This window comes from Podarcis raffonei, chromosome 8 (genome assembly GCF_027172205.1).
Source record: "Podarcis raffonei isolate rPodRaf1 chromosome 8, rPodRaf1.pri, whole genome shotgun sequence".
Taxonomy (NCBI): Eukaryota; Metazoa; Chordata; class Lepidosauria; order Squamata; family Lacertidae; genus Podarcis; species Podarcis raffonei.
In genome coordinates, this window is record NC_070609.1 from 9,396,371 (window position 1) to 9,415,476 (window position 19,106).

General features: G+C 47.7%; 1 protein-coding gene across 3 annotated transcripts in view; it reads right to left on the reverse strand.

Annotated features, from left to right (window-relative positions):
* AXL (AXL receptor tyrosine kinase) overlaps positions 1-14,517 on the reverse strand; it is a 70,051-nt gene extending 55,534 nt beyond the window's left edge. For all 3 annotated transcript variants that reach the window (XM_053397802.1, XM_053397803.1, XM_053397801.1), the window contains exon 1: positions 13,938-14,517. In XM_053397802.1, the coding sequence (XP_053253777.1) occupies positions 13,938-14,010 (73 nt within the window). In that variant the 5' untranslated portion in view covers positions 14,011-14,517. The remainder of the gene's footprint in view (positions 1-13,937) is intronic.
* Between the last annotated feature and the right edge of the window lie 4,589 nt (positions 14,518-19,106).

Genomic DNA, 19,106 nt, shown 5'->3' on the forward strand with positions numbered 1-19,106 from the left:
TGGAGCACCTGAATAGCATTGTGCAGAAGGAAAATGAGACATAGGGATGGGTCTAGGATAGAAACAGCGAAGGGAGTCTACCTGCGTTGTGCAGTTTCTGCTGCACACTGAATACATGCCTCTTTAATAAGTCTATACAGTCATACCTCGGGTTTAATAAGTCTATACAGTCATACCTCGGGTTACAGACGCTTCAGGTTGTGTTTTTTCAGGTTATGGATGCGCTGAAACCTAGAAGTACCAGAATGGGTTACTTCCGAGTTTTGGTGTTACGCATGCGCAGGAACGCTAAATCGCGCTTTGCACATGCGCATAAATGCCGAATCAGAATCCGCGCATGCGCAGACGTGCCACTGCAGGTTGCGAACATGCATCCCACATGGATCACGTCCACAACTTGAGCGTCCACTGTACCTGACCCCTGAGATGTACAGTGGTACCTCAGGTTACATACGCTTCAGGTTTCATACGCTTCAGGTTACAGACTCCACTGACCCAGAAATAGTGCTTCAGGTTAAGAACTTTGCTTCAGGTTGAGAACAGAAATCGGGCTCTGGCGGCGTGGCGGCAGCAGGAGGCCCCATTAGCTAAAGTGGTGCTTCAGGTTAATAACAGTTTCAGGTTAAGTACGGACCTCCGGAACGAATTAAGTACTTAACCTGAGGTACCACTGTATATATTTTAGGACCCACCCTACAGAGATGTTTCAACCTGATTTTCATAGCTATTTATCTACCATCTGCCGGCCTTTCGCATTGATAGCCCACCTTTCCCCTAAGGCAGGCATGGCGAAACTTGGCCCTCCAGCTGTTTTGGGACTACAGTTTCCATCATCCCTGGCCACTGGTCCTGTTAGCTAGGGATGATGGGAGTTGTAGTCCCAAAACAGCTGGAGGGCCAAGTTTGGCCATGCCTGCCCTAAGGAGATCGAAGAGGCATTTATGGCACCCCAAAGTTTTCCTGCACCCCATTTCATCCTCACAACAAGCCTGTGAAGTAGGCTAAGCTGAGAGGCTATGGCTGGCCCAAGTTCCATGGCCAAGTGGGGATTTGAACCCTGGTCTCCCAGGTCTGAGTCCAACACTCTAACCACTATGTGACACTGGCTCCTCTGAATGTTTTAAAATTGCCCGGGGACCATGTGGTGAAGGGCAAGTAAGAAATTAAAGTAAGAATAATATTGGTACAGAGTGGTGCTGATATAACGCCAAGGTTGCAGGTTTGAACCCCGTATGGAACAGCTGCCTTACAGGGGGTGGGCTAGATGATCCGTAGGGTCCCTTCCAACTCTTCAATTCTATGACTCTGTGATGATGATGATGATTGTCCCCTTTTCCAATTCCCAGGTATTAGCCCATATCCAGAACCTCTATTCACTGAAACCAGGTTTTAAGCTCGTTTAACCTTGCCGTTGTCTGCCGACCCCCAAATCCTGGGGGCGTCTGCAATTTTACATAAATAAAATTGAGTCCTGCTACAAGGGAAGGGCATTCAGGCTGAAGCAGGCCTGAGAACGAACAACTTCCGACTTGGAAAGCATGGCTCTGATCGTCACACTCCAGGAGTCCGGTTGCGTAAAGGGCAAAATGCACTGCGCATGCTCAGAGACCCACAAGATGCCTCACTCTCTTATTACAATACAGTGGTACCTCGGGTTACATATGCTTCAGGTTACATACGCTTCAGGTTACAGACTCCGCTAATCCAGAAATAGTGCTTCAGGTTAAGAACTTTGCTTCAGGATAAGAACAGAAATCGTGCTCCGGTGGTGCGGCGGCAGAAGGAGGCCCCATTAGCTAAAGTGGTGCTTCAGGTTAAGAACAGTTTCAGGTTACGAACGGACCTCTGGAACGAATTAAGTACTTAACCCGAGGTACCACTGTATATTCCAATGGCTGTGCTTTGGCATCGCAGAACGGTTCAGTGGGGTCCGAGCTCTGGGTCAAATTAGGCTATGAATATTATTTAAAGGGATGGCCACTGACCAGGAAAAAAATGAGAACTCAAGCCAGCTCTACTGCCAGTAGCATGAGTCTGGGTTGCAGGAATCAACAAGAAAGGTTGTTAAGCCTGGAGACAAAGATTGATTGATTGATTAACTAACACACATACATATCTCGCTTAATATTTTTAAACTCTTATCAATTTGCCACCTGCTATTGTCTGTGGCAGATCATTTGACTGCTTCAAGGAGCAGGAGCAGGAGCAGCTAGTTTTAAAAGTTGGCGACCCTTTAGCATCACTTTCCTTCTTCTTTTTTCCTTTTTGCAAATCTTGTCTTCTGTAATGTGCCAATTTGGGGCAGCGGGAGGGAACGGTGACGTTCAGATCTGGCTGGCCAGGCCGGCTGCGGACGATGACTCTCCGTCACCAGCTGCCAAGGGATAGCAGCTGCACCAGCCCCACCCGCTTAATGACGGTTCTTATAATTCCCCAGCCCATCAAAAAATACCCACCCAAGCCCTAGTGTGGGCCAGGGTAGAGCAGCAAAAGCTCTGCAAGCTTAGAGGCCCGGAGGGTGGTGGGGTTCTTCTGGTCTTAGTAGCAGTCTGCTAAAACCCCTTATTAGCTTTTTACAGTAAAGCTTCACCGGTTGGACTTCTGCCATAGTGGCAGAAATTCAACAGGTGAAGCTTCTTTTCCCAAATCTCCAGTCAATTCAACAGAACAGATTTAAGCTCCCTGATTACTTTCAAATCTCCTGGATATTCTAGGGCAGCTTCATGGGAAAAAAAGAAAGGGCGGGGGAAGAATAGTGCTCCTACACCTTTAATATTTGTGTAGGGGATTTCAGGAGGTGTGCTATAACTTGCTTGACAAGCTGCACCTGTTGAAATCCCCTCCATAAATATTAAAGTTGTAGAAAACATACCCTTCTCTTGCCTAGGACCACCCCAGTTATATATTTGTTGTGGTTATATTTTTCTTAGGCCTTTATTATCCCCCCAAACCCATAAAGTAAACCAGATACGTTTCTTGTTGGCAGAAATACATGGAGGTTTTTTTTTATTAAAACATTTCTAACCCACCCTTCTAGCGCAAAAAAAACCCGCCCAGTGCAGCGTGTAGCATTTCAAATGGCGATTTCAGAGACACAGCGACAATAAAGCACATTGGCTAAGGGTCAGCGGTTGAAACCAAGCACACAAAAAACATCAAAAGTTTGCCGGAATAAAACGGATTCACAGTTTGATTAAACTGGCATGGGGAGAGCCAAACCACCCACATGCAGCCGAACTGAACCAATACTATGCACTGAGAGGAATGCTGCAAATAAACAGATTTATGGGGCAGCAATCCTGTCGATGCCTATCGTGAAGCAACGACCAACACTGTGGAAGCATTGAATGGCGGGGGGCGGGGGGAAGCGGGACTCCCTCATCCAATTCCAGTTTCACCGCCTCCTTTTCCTTCACTGTCTGGGAAGAGAAAGGAGGGGAAATCACTCTGCCCGCCATTTCAACGACAGTTTAAGGGGTTGCAATCTCCAGGTCAAGAGCCCTTTGGACTTTCTGGGCAGCAAGGACGTCATCTTTAATTTCTTGTTTCTATTCCATTTCTCCCCCCATTCCTCTGAGGATAAAGGGACCCCTGACTATTAGGTCCAGTCGTGGCCGACTCTGGGGTTGCGGCACTCATCTCGCTTTATTGGCCAAAGGAGCTGGCGTACAGCTTCCAAGTCATGTGGCCAGCATGACTAAGCCGCTTCTGGCGAACCGGAGCAGCGCACAGAAACACCATTTACCTTCCCGCTGGAGTGGTACCTATTTATCTACTTGCACTTTGACGTGCTTTCGAATTGCTAGGTTGGCAGGAGCAGGGACTGAGCAGTGGGAGCTCACCCCGTCGCGAGGATTTGAACCGCCGACCTTCTGATCGGCAAGTCCTAGGCTCTGTGGTTTAACCCACAGCGCCACCCACATCCCCCTCTGAGGATACCGGCATATATATATCCTCTGAGTCCCAAAACCAGGATGCACGTTTTCCCAAGCATGCTCCCCATGTGAGATCATGGAACCCCCCAAAAACATGCGTCCACGGTGCCCCAAAATGAAATCGTGTGAGATCACAGCACCGCAAATGGTTGTTGTGCTCTTGCAGGACAAACTGGGATGTTCTGGGTTTTTTTTCTGGGACACTTGCGGGGTAGGAATACATGGGGCCACCCCAACCCAATTTTTCAGTGTCAGGTTAGGCAAAGAGGGATTTGCTTCAGCAAGGCCTAAACTGGTTGTTGCAATGGCAAAAGCAGGTTTTCCCCTGTTAACGGAGAAATCTGAGGGCTCCCTTGACCAAAAAACAAGGACACCAGCCAGGAATACCAGAGCAAAACAGCAGCCAGTAGGCTTGGTCTTTAGTGAAGACTGTCGCGACAGGACTCCCACCTGCCACAAGGTGGAACAAGATGGAAACCCGGAACAAAAGAGAACCCAAACTTTTATTAGCTGCTAATCCCCATGTTACACCCCCCCAAACTACATCACTAATACATCATGGTTACATCATGAAAGGGGAGGTCTGGTGGCAGTAATCTGAGCATCCTGGACCCTGCCCCATGGTTCTCCTTGCCCTCCACCAAACGACCATCAAGTGAAGCAAAAGAGATATTAACATTTCCCTGTTTCTCATCCAAGTTAATCATACCCTTTTGTCTTCAACTGGTTTTGTTATTTCTGGAATGGCTACCTGTCTGGCACTCAGGTATCAGGATGCCAGGAATTATCACTCAGGCAGAGGGGCTGCTGAGCAGCTGAGTTCACATGTCTATATGAATTTCTGAAGTTTTCCCAGTAAGCCAGTACATTTATCAGTGAATTGTTACATTTGGTATTGTGCAACGGAGGCCCTTTGAATAGATGGGAAGAAACTGTAATGAAGTGTTTCGTGGGGACAAATCACAAAAGTCACAAAAGCGATTGTGCTGATTTTGGTAGTGGGCTGCATGTGCATGATATCTGCTGGAGGGGCAACCCCCCAAAAAACCTATACATAAATTCCTGCAACACCCCCAAGCCTGTTTTGCTGGTGGATGCCAAACTGGGATGAGGAAATGGTCAGTGGAGAAGAGGGGAGGGGGGTCTGCTTCACCCTTCCTCCAGCCATGTAAACAACCCCCCAAAAAGCAGCATCACACACCCCAATTCCAGGGATGAAGACAAGAGTATCAGACGTAAACTCTGGTAAATGTGAGACAGCACAATAGAGCAGGGATCCCCAAATGACGTCCATGGGCCACCATAAGCTTCATAGATAAAACCAGTGCTTTTTCCCCTGAAAAAAATGTTTAGGGGTACTCTCGTTTTCCTACTCATATTGAAATACTGCCCCCTCAGTGATGCCGAACTTAGATTCACAAAATGTTTAGGGGTATGCGTACCCCTGCATCCCCCCCAGAAAAAAAGCAATGGATAAAATGTTCCTCTATAAACCGGTTTGGTCAATCTTCCACACTAACCAAGTGAGAACATATTCTAATTTCAGAAGGGCCGATCTCCCTCAACTGCAAAGCAAGGGTGTAGAATCTCTGTGGCGCTTCGAGGGCAAAGAGCGAGAGCGGCACATGGGACATAAAATATACGCCACTAGATGATGCATAATGTGTGTGGAACAGAGGAGGTGGAGCGGCCGGCGCATAAATCCAGTCTGAGAATATCCTGCCCTGCAGCCGCCGTTAACCCTTGAGGAATGAGGGACACATTCCAGGGCCTGAGAAACAAAAGTTGTGTACTTGGAAGAAATCCAGGCCTCACTCTTGAGCCTCACGCTGCTTTCTCTAGGAAGGATGGGGAGGGAAGGGAGGGGGGGAATCTTCTTCTATGCCAAGAGACCCAAATTGGCTCCTGGTCCAACAGAGAAGCATGCAGTGAAATTCTGGCTACGCCCATGTCCCTCATCCTGGTCGTGTTTTCTTTCTTTTTTCCAAGATTGATTGTAAGCATGTTGGGGCAGGGACCTGTCTTTTCAGATTATTCTCAAAAGCGCCAACTGTGTCAATGGCACTATACTGGGGCTGGCATCTGACAGCCCTTACTGGAGGCATTTGGATGAAGCATATCATCATCATCATCATCATCATCATCAGTGCTTTTTTCTAAAAAAATGTTTAGAGGTTCTCTCATTTTCCTACTCTTATTGAAATACTGCCCCTCAATGAGGCCTAATTAGATTCACAAATTGTTTAAGTCAGGGAATGCATCCCCTGAGAAAAAAGCACTGATGATGATGATGATGATGATGATTATTGTGGTACCTCGGGTTACATATGCTTCAGGTTACATACGCTTCAGGTTACAGACTCCGCTAACCCAGAAATAGTACCTCGGGTTAAGAACTTTGCTTCAGGATGAGAACAGAAATCGTGCTCCGGCGGCACAGCAGCAGAAGGCCCCATTAGCTAAAGTGGTGCTTCAGGTTAAGAACAGTTTCAGGTTAAGAACGGACCTCCAGAACGAATTAAGTACTTAACCCGAGGTACCACTGTACTTTAATTCCTGAATTGTCTTTCTGATGAGTCTCATGCGCATACAAAAGGAGCGACTGAAAACAGTTTCAAAAGTGTACGATAAAGTAAATACAGTGGTACCTTGGGTTAAGGACTTAATTCGTTCCAGAGGTCCGTTCTTAACCTGAAACTGTTCTTAACCTGAAGCATCACTTTAGCTAATGGGGCCTCCCGTTGCCGCCACGCCTTGATTTCTGTTCTCATCCTGAAGCAAAGTTCTTAACCCGAGGTACTATTTCTGGGTTAGCGGAGCATGTAACCTGAAGCGTCTGTAACCTGAGGTACCACTGTACAGTATAGGTTTTTTAATAATACAAAATAAACAACTTAGGCAGAGACAGAGACCTTTTCGTTTAGCTGGAAAAGCTTGTCCAAACAAGAATGGCTGCAATTGTTTCCGGAAAGTGGAAATTGTGGGCGCCTGCTGCATTTCAACAGGGAAGCTGTTCCACAGAACAGGGGTGTTCACACTAAAAAGCCCTGCTCCGACTTGTCGGAACAGGGAAGAAAGCCCTAGTGGAGCCACACAAGGGTGGACTGCATGGCCCTTTCAACTCTATGACCTCACTGAGCGAATGATGTAAACAAGCCCGCCTCTCCCAGCCCCAGGGAGAAAAAGTTGGCACACGACGCCTGGGCTGGAGACCATTCGCCTCCCTTTTGAGCCAAGTACGGCAGCGAGAACTGAAACCTCTGTTGTGGAGAGGCGGGCTTGCTCTATCACTGCTCCCTCCGGCACCAGCGGCAGCCCCTGTCCCGCCCCCCCAAAAAATCCGGTTCCAAGCCCCAAAGATTGCCCCAGCGGTACCCACTGGAGGTTTTGGACTACAACTCCCATCAGGCAGTTCTAACAGTCGTAGCTAGGCTTGCCAGGTCAAGAGCGGCCCAGATCTTGAGATTTCAAGCCCCAGACCTAGGAGTGGGGCCCTCGTGGTGTCACAGGGCAGTCCCTGGAGATGGAAGTTAATTGGGAGAATGGAGCAGAGGAAGGCAGATCCTCCCAGTTGGCTCAAATCTTCCCCAACCCCACTGGCCTCTAACATGGATAGGGTTGCCAAAGTCCCTTTGCAGGCCTGGCTCCTGCGCCTTCAACAACAGCTCGGTCTACAGGCTGCTAGTTTTGTCCAGGTTAGTTGGCAACCCTAAACCCAGCCTCAGTGAGGCAACAGAGCAAATGAGGCTCACATATATTTCAATGAACAGGCAGCCAAATAGTTAAAGGACAGCGGCTTTATCCAGAAAAAGGTGGCAGCCTAAGGAGAGAGATAAAACCTCTTTCCCAGGGCCTAATCCTTCTCAGTCCTTGAACATATAAGGCACAAGTGAACAGCAGAGTGTCTCTGGGCATGTGCAAAGGAACCACTGCTTTGTTCTCAGCAGCCTGTATTAGCCTCCATGGATGCATCTGAGATTAGTAGGCTCAGATATGTGGCTTTCTTTCCCTCTTGTATGAGGGCAGCACCGTGTAACTCCTCCCAAACCAGGCCACAGGTTGGGCCTGTTATATTGCAGGCATGCAACTGGCCCTGCCACATCACTCCAAAAGGCCACCTAGCCCTGCATTTCTGCCAGAATGTTGCTCCTGGCAACTTGGTAGGCAGAACATGAAAGTCTCAGCCTCCCTTTGCTGCCGGCTCCCAGCTCCTGCTGTTCAGAGATAGCCTGCTTGCGTTCATGGAGGTTCCACTGAGATCTCACGGCTAATTGCTGCTGGTATACCTCCTTGAACATCTAATTGGGGTGGGGGTTTTTTTTTAAGCCATCTAAGCTAGATGGAACACGGGTGGCGCTGTGGTCTAAGCCACAGAGCCTAGGGCTTGCCGATCAGAGGGTCAGCGGTTCGAATCCCCGCGACAGGGTGAGCTCCCGTTGCTCGGTCCCTGCTCCTGCCAACCTAGCAGTTCAAAAGCACGTCAAAGTGCAAGTAGATAAATAGGTACCGCTCTGGCGGGAAGGTAAACGGCATTTCCATGCGCTGCTCTGGTTTGCCAGAAGCGGCTTAGTCATGCTGGCCACATGACCCAGAACCTGTACGCCGGCTCCCTCGGCCAATAAAGCGGGATGAGCGCCACAACCCCAGAGTCGGCCACGACTGGACCTAATGATCAGGGATCCCTTTACATTTAAGCTAGTACAAATGCAGCTATTGCAGGCTACGTATGATACAGCCAGTTGTCTTCCCTTCCCTTGCCCTGCACATTAAACTTCCAGTCTTTCATTCCACCAAAGGAATGTGCATAAGGGGAGTGGCTGGGGTAAACTCAGGTGTCCTCCCCATGTTGGAGGAAACAGGCAGGCCTTCGCAATCACTGCCCCACTTGTTTAAGTCAGGGAATGCAAATCCGACACACAATTGTTTCCGATTTCCAGAGCATTTTGGCGCCTCCTCAAAATCTATTTCTGAAACGCTATGGCTTACGGAGAGCCTGGCGCTCCTCTGTGATGCCGACACATTCCTCGTCCCCAAAGGAACTAGTTTTTAAGCTTAACGTTCGAAAGCTGGCTGACAGATGTGCACACGGATCCAGATTCGATTGCAGCCGCACGCTTGTCATGATCAGCCTTACCCAACCTGGTTGCCCCCCTTCAATCGCTGGTATAATAATAATAATAATTTATTATTTATACCCCGCCCATCTGGCTGGGTTTCCCCAGCCACTCTGGGCGGCTTCCAACAAAACGTTAAAATACTATAACCTATTAAACATTAAAAGCTTCCCTAAACAGGGCTGCCTTCAGATGTCTTCTAAAAGTCTGGTAGTTGTTGTTCTCTTTGACATCTGGTGGTAGGGCGTTCCACAGGGCGGGCGCCGCTACCGAGAAGGCCCTCTGCCTGGTTCCCTGTAGCTTTGCTTCTCGCAGCGAGGGAACTGCCAGAAGGCCCTCGGTGCTGGACCTCAGTGTCTGGGCAGAACAATGGAAGTGGAGCCGCTCCTTCGGGTATACTGGACCGAGGCCGTTTAGGGCTTTAAAGGTCAGCACCAACACTTTGAATTTGGTAGACTGCTACTCCTGCGGCCAATGGTCAGGGGTTTGTAATCCAGAACACCGAGAGGGCAAGAAGTTCAGGAAGGCTTGCCCCCAGTATTTCCGGGAAGTTTTAAAGTTTCAAATCCGTCCCTTCCACAAACCTGGGTAAGGAAGGCTGGGGCCATATTCACCCCATACATATTCATCCCAGACAACTTGTAGCTCTGGGAGGGGAATAGCGGTTTCCCAAACAACTCTCAGCACCCTTCGCAAGCTACAGCTCCCAGAATTCTTTGGGGGAAACCAAGACTATCATCAAATGATTCAGAATCTGTGGCATCAGCCAAGCTGCTGAAGTACTGTGGTGAGCCGTAGTGTACAGAGCTATGACACAGGGACATTTTCACCCTACCCTTTCTGCTTACATCACCACCACCACCATCATCATTTTTTATTTGTATGCCTCCTTTCCACAGTTAAAAAAACAATGCTCAAGGCGGCTTACAGCACATCAAGATTTACAAAATTACAAAAGTCATAAACAATAAATAAACCACATCAAAAAAATTCACAACCAAATGGGAAACAATTTCCACATTAATCAAAATCTAAAACTAAGAATACAGCATTAATACCACAGTTTAAAATGACATAAGTAAGAAATAACAGCAACACACAGGGTGACCTGAGGGCTTTTTTTCAGCCAGAGCTCACAAGAACTCAGTTCCTGCCTTATAAAAGAACAAGGGAGGTGTGTTCATTGTGAGTTCCAGCAAACTCTTTTTCTAGAACAATAGTGCTGCCTGCTATATTGTTTGAAATAACTTATATATGATGGGAGATTAACTTGCTGAGATTAATATACCACCCACAGAGTGGTGCTTTCTGAGACAGCGGTAGAGGAAAACAGCCGAAATGTTGGCCGATAATTGTACAGGTGGCTCCTTGGTCCAAAGCTGGGCAGGGTACGTTTCAGTTAATCACAACCCCTGTCACTTCTAGGTGAGGCCGGCCAACAGTTTCATCTCGCTATACCCTGTGGCTAAACACAATGAAAGTGACTTCGCTCCTCATTCTCCTGGAACCTGATATGTTCTGCCAAACGCACCCATTTCCCAGCAAATATTTCAGGTGATCCAGTTTTGCACCCTCCTCACAGAGGCATGAACTCAAAGGCACCAATTCGTTCCGCTTTGACCAACCTAAGGTACAAAACTAGGGTTGCAAAAGAACAGTGAAATTCCTCCCGCTCTTTCAGTGAAGTCTCATGGGTGGAGTGAAGAACATAAACTACGCTAGCAATTATTTATATAGCCCAAGAAGGTGTAGTTCCCCCAGATTTTATTCAGCAGGGAGTACAAAGACATGGGTGGCGGCAGAGAAAGGCTGCAGGCAGCCCACCCTGTGTAGCAAATCGTTGTGTTGTTTTGCCTGACAAAAGATTCTAGGTGGTTTGTTTTATACAGCTGTTTTGCAGAGAAGTGGGGTGCAACGACAGCAGTCTTGACCCCTCCAGTCCCACACTTCCATTTCACCATTCAGAATCTAATGCTCCTTTAACGGAGAAAACAAGACCACGCCCATTTGGTTCTGAGTAATAAGGCGAGTCATAAGCATTCTTTCTGGTACGAATCCCAATCTCAGACATAAATTGGAAAATATGCATCATCCAGTGAGGGGAAGGAAATCCCCTTTAAGCACGTTGACAACCCTCTCTTAAAAAGGAACGTGGGTTACAGGTGCAACCAATTGATAGAAACCACAAAGGCTATGTCAGAGGCAGAATGCAGGGAATCACAAATTGGGAGAGTGATGTTGTGTTCAGGCCCTGCTTTTTGGGGTTCTCATTGGCCACTGCGAGAACAGGATGCTGGACTAGATTGGGCCCCCTTGGGCTGATCCAACTGTCTGTCTGCGTTAAGAGATCTTGAGCATATTCTCTCAATATATTATCATGGATATTTATATATCACCACTGATTATTTACATGCCGCACATCTGACTAGATTGCCCCAGCCACTTTGGGCAATTTCCATCAAAATACTGTGGTACCTCGGCTTACATACGCTTCAGGTTACAGACTCCTCTAACCCAGAAATAGTACCTCGGGTTAAGAACTTTGCTTCAGGATGGGAACAGAAATCGTGCTCCGGCGGCACGGCAGCAGCAGGAGGCCCCATTAGCTAAAGTAGTGCTTCAGGTTAAGAACAGTTTCAGGTTAAGAACGGACCTCCGGAACGAATTAAATACTTAACCTGAGGTACCACTGTACTAACATTAAAAAACCCCTCAGGCATTAAAAAACCTCCCTATACAGGGCTGCCTTCATATGTCTTCTAAAAGCCATAAAGTCATTTATCTCCTTGACATATGATGGAAGAGTGGGTGCCACTGCCAATAAGGCCCTCTGTTTGGTTCCCTGTAATTTAATTTCTCACAGTGAGGGAACCACCAGAAGGTCCTCAGTGCTGGACCTCAGTGTCCGGGCTGGATGATGGGGGTGGAGACGCTCCTTCAGGTATACTGGGCCTTTGAGGCAGTTTAGGGCTTCAAAAGTCAGCTCCAATACTTTGAAATGTGCTCAGAAATGTACTGGGAGCCAATGTAGCTCTTTTAGGACCGATATAATATGGTCCCGGCTGCCGTTCCCAGTCACCAGTCTAGTTGCCACATTCTGGATTAGCTGTAGTTTCCGAGCCACTTTCAATACAGCCTCTCTGAATACCTAAGCAGTTTCACTACTCATGATTTCCCTTCAAATCCTTCATCAGAATGTTACCTTTTCCCATGAAGTTTTTAGATTAAGCATTCTATTCCCATTCCCAATGGAAATTCATTCTAGGCATAGCGACCTGCGTTTGCTCATTTCATTTCTTATTGCCCATTCCTCCCCCCCCCCAAACCTGGTCAAAATGTAACTTGAAGACCCCTTGGGGCAGAGACCTATTAATTTTGCTTACGGACTCTGCAAGTGCTACCACCATCAATATAACAAGAAGTCTTTGAAGCACCTTAAAGCCTGACAAATTTAGGGTGGCACAAGTTCCGATAAACCACAGTCCACTTCACGAGACGCACGGAGCGTTATTCTGAGTTGCAACCGATGAAGCAGACCATAGTCCGCGAAAGCTTATGCCATCATGAACTTGTGGGTGCCACGGGGCTCTCTGTTGCTTTTGCCGCAAGAGAGAGAAAGACAACTACCGCTCTGGAAGATGAAAATCAGTGGAATAACAGCAAGCGATTTGTGGGGTCAGGGCTGGAGCTTAGTGCTGACCCTTATACCACGGATCTATCCACACAGTCAGAGAGGCCTTCTCGGGGGACCCACCTGACAGCATCAAAGTTCTACCCCAGCTCTAGTTACAATAGCTGTTTTTGCTTGCGTTACTCTTTCCAGAGCCCAAAAAGAATCAGGTTTCCTCTCTAAACTCAAGAGGCGACTCCAGGGAGGCCAAGATGGAGAAGATCGGTGACTGATGTGGCCCAGCTGGGGACACCTGGAGAAGGGAGACATTCCTGGAGGCTGAGGCCCTTCAGAAAGCTGGCGCAGGATGGATGACTGAATCACCAGCCCACACAGTCACCAGACTCGGGGATGAAAGGGAGACCGCCTGTTTTGAAGAAATCCCATTGTGCCTCTGTCTCTCTCTGTTTTGAGGGGCAGCCGGGTATTGCGGAGACAGCAGGCTCAAATCCTGTTCTCAGTTGGCCACAAACGCCCTGGGCCCAATTTACCTCACAGGGCTGTTGTGAGGAAAATTGGGGGGGGGGGCGGCTTCTCATTTACACAAACCGGCTTAATAGTAAATATTTATCGTCTCGTCTTTCCTCCCATGATTTCAGGTGGTCGCACCGCGCGGATATAGCGTTTGATGCCACCCTAGGAATCGTAAAATCGTAGCGTTGGAAGGGACCCCGTGGTTCATCTAGTCCAACCCCCTGCAATGCAAGAATCTCAATTGAAGCATCCATGACAGATGGCCATCCAACCTCTGTTTAAGGACCTCCGAGGAAGGAGAGTCCAGGTCAAGTTGAGAGGTAGCCACTTGGCCCAAGAAACATTTCGTGAGCATTGTGTCTATAGAGCAGCCTTTGTCAACTTGTGGGTCCCCAGATGTTGTTGAACTACAACTCCCATCACCCCTAGCTAGCAAGGCCAGAGCTCAGGGATGATGGGAGTTGTAGTCCAACAACATCTTAGGACCCACAAGTTGAGAACTGCTGCTATAGAGGGATCCAGCCTTATTTCACCCTGACAACAACCCTGCGGTGTAAGTCGAAGCTGAGTTATGGCCACTTGGCTCTTAGTCAGCATCGCTGCCCAGTGGGCAATCGGACCAGTCCACACCCAACAATTTACCCATCACATCACTCTTGGTACCCTAGATCTCTAGCTCGCCCCTGACCAGATGCCCAGGTTGTGTAGCTAGTTTCACCCTGAAACACACAAACATTCACTTACCTTCCTGCGCGTTGCCGATACTCATCCACAAAGCCAGAACGCAGGAGAAGAAAGATCGGCCAAGTTGACCCATTTTCCAAAACTGAAGTCCCCCAACAAATCCCAGCTCCCCAAAACACTCTAGGGGCTCATTGGCAGAGGCAGAGGAGCCCAGGAAGAGGCAGGGGCCGTTTCTCTCTCAAATATCTCCCAAGTTCACTGTGAGTTTTAAAAAGAGACGAAGGAGAAGGTTGTCGCTGGAGCTGAATCCCAAAAACAAGTGACGAAATCTTCGGTGAAGTCAGTACCCAGGAGAACGACTGGATCCAAACTTTTCAATTAAAAAAAAAAAAACTCCTTGTGGAAATTCAGAATAATTTCCCAGCTCGAAACATTTGTCCGTATCACAAAAATAAGAGAGTGCCAACAAAATGTTCTTTCCTTCGAATTTCCAGCTTAAGTTTGGCTTCACTTGCCACTCCGAGCGCTGATTTCCTACTCTCTTGCGTCTCAGCAGCTTTTCAAAACTTGCACCTGATTTCCCCCGCTTTCCATGCTTTGCCAAGCTCTTTCTGCCCTGGCTTCTAAGCAAAAGTGATGATGCCTAGCTTCTAAGCAAAAGTGATGATAGCAAAGGCTATCATAACAAAACTTGCCCGGTTAACTTCTCCAAAGTGCTTCCCGCTTTCCAAAAAAGCTGACTTCTCCAAAAAAAATATATAACAGAGAAAAGCTAAGGCAGTGGAAGAGGGGGGGAAAGTCCCTTCCCCTTTTTTTCTCTCTTTTTCTCTGTTCCTGACTCACCCACTCCTACACACTGCTGAAAAATTGTTTGGGAGAAGAAGAGAGGCAAGTTGAGAGATTAGCAAGTTGAAAGGGAAGGAGGGGGCAAGAGAGAAATAGGGAAGGGTGTGTGAACATTCCTTCCAGCCCAAGCAGGGTTAATGGGAGGAGAGGAACAGAAAAGAGAGAGAGGGAGGGAGGGAGAGAAAAAGACTTTTCTTAAAGTTACAAGCACCCACATTCCAAAAATTTAAAAATAAATAAAGAGGAAGCAAGAAAATATGGGTGCATTCTGCACAGAGATTGGCAAGGTGGAACTGGACAGTGCTGACCCTAGACAAAGCCATCCCAAGGCTTGACTGCAGAGTAAGTTTTCCAAACTTGTGAGAACTCATCCCAGAAGCATAGTTGTTGTTCCTAATGGTATATGTATAATTTTTATAAAATTTGCTAAATTACATTTCTAAACATTCATTTCAACAACCTTAAATCAATGACTTCCCTTCTCCTCTTTCCGTGGTTCATTTTACATACCGTAAGGTAAAGGGTAAAGGGACCCCTGACCATTAGGTCCAGTCGTGGCCGACTCTGGGGTTGCGGCGCTCATCTCGCTTTACTGGCCGAGGGAGCTGGCGTACAGCTTCTGGGTCATGTGGCCAGCATGACTAAGCCGCTTCTGGCAAACCAGAGCAGCGCACGGAAATGCCGTTTACCTTCCCGTCGGAGCGGTACCTATTTATCTACTTGCATTTTGATGTGCTTTCGAACTGCTAGGTTGGCAGGAGCAGGGACCGAACAATGGGAGCTCACTCTGTCACGGGGATTCAAACCGCCGACCTTCTGATCGGCAAGTCCTAGGCTTTATGCTTTAACCCACAGCGCCACACGCGTACACCCCTGCATATTTTACAACCATTCAGTAATCCATTGCTACATCCATCAAAACTTATTTATACTTTTGAATTTATCATAATGCTACCAGCGTTTTTAAATAAACACAATCCCCCCCATATATTGAGTAAACATTTTCCAGTCTTCTTTAAACATACATTCTTCTTGTTCTCTTATTCTATATCTTAAATCTGCAAGCTGTGCGTATTCCATCAGTTTAAGTTGCCATTCTTCTTTGGTTGGGACCTCACTTGTTTTCCATTTTTGGGCTAACAAAACGCGGGCCACAGTAACAGCATACATAAATAGTCTTTTTTGACACCTGGGAATTTCCCTCTGAATTATTCCCAACTAAAAGAACTCTGGTTGTTTGTTTGTTTTTTAAAGGTACTCTAAAACATTTCCCCCCCAATATCATTTCCCAATATTTTTTTACCCTTTTTCCTGGGGCACCTTAAAGGCTGGTGTGCTGTGCTTTTGGACAGCTAAGTTATGCATGGGCCTCAATGAAAACTAAAGACCTTACTCCAACACCTGCGGCACTTTCCACAGAGTGGATAGAATCATAGAATTGTGGCATTGGAAGGGGACCCCGAGGGTCATCTAGTCCAACCCCCTGCAACGCAGCTGTCCCATTCGGAGATTGCGAAGAATGAGGATGTTGCTTTCTCACATAAACCACAAATGCAACAAGTCAGGCAGATGTTTACAGTTCAGATCGATTCACATCTGATAACTAGAGAAGTCTGGAGCACGTGGATAGGATGTGGTTATAACAGCAAGACAGACACTTGCAGTCTAGGTCGACCCACTGCTCATAACCGGGGGTGTTTAGAACGTGTGGTCAAGATGTCGTATTTTTGCTTGGCTTAGCAAGTAACAGCATAGGAACGTAGACCAAATAAGGGGAATGTTAGTAGGGTAATTAGGCTGTAAACCTTGTAGTACCCAGCCAATGGGGAGGCAAGGGAGGAAACCTGTGCTTCAGGATAAAAAGGTAAAGGGACCCCTGACCATTAGGTCCTGTTGTGGACGACTCTGGGGTTGCAGCGCTCATCTCGCTTTATTGGCCGAAGGAGCCGGCGTCCAGCTTCCGGGTCATGTGGCCAGCATGACTAAGCCGCTCCTGGCGAACCAGAACAGTGCATGGAAACGGCGTTTACCTTCCCGCCGGAGCGGTACCTATTTATCTGCTTGCACTTTGACGTGCTTTGGAACTGCTAGGTTGGCAGGAGCAGGGACCGAGCAACGGGAGCTCACCCCGTCGCGGGGATTCGAACCGCCGACCTTCTGATCGGCAAGTCCTAGGCTCTGTGGTTTGACCCACAGTGCCACCCACATCCCATGTGCTTCAGGATGCTGTGGTCCAAACCACAGAGCCTAGGTTGTATTTTAAGGAGCGAGATTAAGGGTCTTAGGACACACTTCTTACAGAGATTGAACCTGCAACCTTGGCATGATCAGCACCACACCCTAAGCAACATAACTGTCCTGGCCAAGACTATCTACCCTCAGAGGGATGCATTTGCTGTGTCTCTGTAGGAGTTCTTGCTCTGAGTACGTCTTCCCTGATTTGAGCACACTTTATCCCAGAGATGAGGAACCCAGGCATTGTTGGGTACCAAGTCCCAATTGCCCCAGCTAATATGACCAACAGTTGGGGATGGTGGGAGTTGTAGTCCAGCCACATCTGGAGAGCCAGAGGTTCACTGCCCCTACCTTATTGCTGTGCCTTATGCATGCTCAGTGGAGCATGGGACTCTGAATCTCAGGCTGTGATTCTACAGCTTCAAAACCTCTTGCTCGTCCTCCAACCAGGGGAGGGACACTGCCCAGCAGAAGGCCAAGCCAACTGGATGTGGGTCATTGAAATAGAGTCGCAAAGTGATTTCATGCTCTTTATTCAGCTCATAGTGGTGAGGAGGAATGAATGAATGTCCCCTCAAAGTATCTGCTTTATATACATTATTTACACAATGGGCTGCACATGATTGGCTAATTCCGGAATTCTACTGTAAGCCAATCAGGTTGCGGATTCACTTCTATCTGGAGCATGATTGGGTAGTTCCTGCCAACCAATCATACTGCTGCATTGTTCTAGGACCAATCAGACTGCTGCATTCTGAATCCTATTGTTCTAGGACCAATCAGACTGCTGCCTTTTGGATCCTATTGTTCTAGGACCAATCAGACTGCTGCTTTTTGGATCCTATTCAACTCAGTACATAACAGTCATGAAAGAGAAGCAGCCGGCAGCCTCCCCTGCGGGTGGGCACATGAGGCTCGCAGGAGACTGATTTCTCAGGGAACCTTCACAGCTGCCTCATGCCACACTCACCGTTCACATGTGTCACACAGATTGCAAATTCCTGTAACCAGGTTGTCAGTTTTCAACCGGGTGGGTCCTGGAAGCTGGTGACACAGAGAGCTGCGTGCTCTGTGCTGGATTCCATGAGGCGACCAATGGAGAAGCGAGATCTGCTGGGGGTGTTAATGCCATGAGCCCAGTGCCAGATTTATGTACAGTATAAGCTAAACAAGCTATAGCTTAGGGCCCCGCTCTCTTGGGGGCCCCCCAAAATATTAAAGGGGAAAAAAACTGGATGTACATTTCCAAAATATAAGATAAAAAACAAATAAAATTAAACCTACATACAGCAACAGTGTTTTGTTTTGTGTTGTGTAGGCTCCTAGGATGTAAGTCATGGGCCCTGCTTGCTAGCCTGCTCCCTAAAATATCATTGGTTAGATACCTATTAGGTCCGTAAATTACCATATAGCATATATTCAACACCAAAAACAGTGACAATTTGTTGTTGACAAAGGACAGCCGGACATATAAAGGGCCCCATTGCCTTCAGTAGCTGAGGGCCTCATCAAATCTAAATCCGGCCTTGTACTGTGCCATCCACTCGTCTGAGGCGAGGGTCTGATGCAGCAGTTAATATCAATATTAATTTCCAGAGTAGCAGCCATATTAGTGACTTGCAATAATTTTGTAGTACCATAGATACTTGGTGGCATCAAGTTGTGTATGTTAAAAAAAACACCCCAAAACACCACAGTCTCCATTGACCTTTCCAAGGCGACTGAACCCGTGTAAATGCCTCGAATCCCTGGATTCTCTCACCCCTCTGAGCTTGGGGTGGTGTGAAACAATTATTTTTTTTAGTCACTCTCGCCTTCCTGGAGATTCAACCCCCCCCAATAAGTCACCTGGAAGGGGCCAGGAAAACCTGGAGACTTCAGGTCAGCCCTGCAGGTCCCCCCCCAAACTTTCTCTAGCTGCTGTGCAAGCAACACCCCCCAGGTGTGTTTGGCTAATAAACTAAAGATGCCGCAATAAGCCACTTTAAAACGCCTCTGTTAGGACTCTGAGTATATTTCAGCCCCATTGTTTGTTTCTTTTGGGGATGTGGGGGGCGGTCCCAGTGCGAGATTGCAGAGTTAACCATTACCCACAACTCTGGGGAGCTGGGCTGGTGGGAGATCTGATAAGCGGCTCTGTGTTCAGAC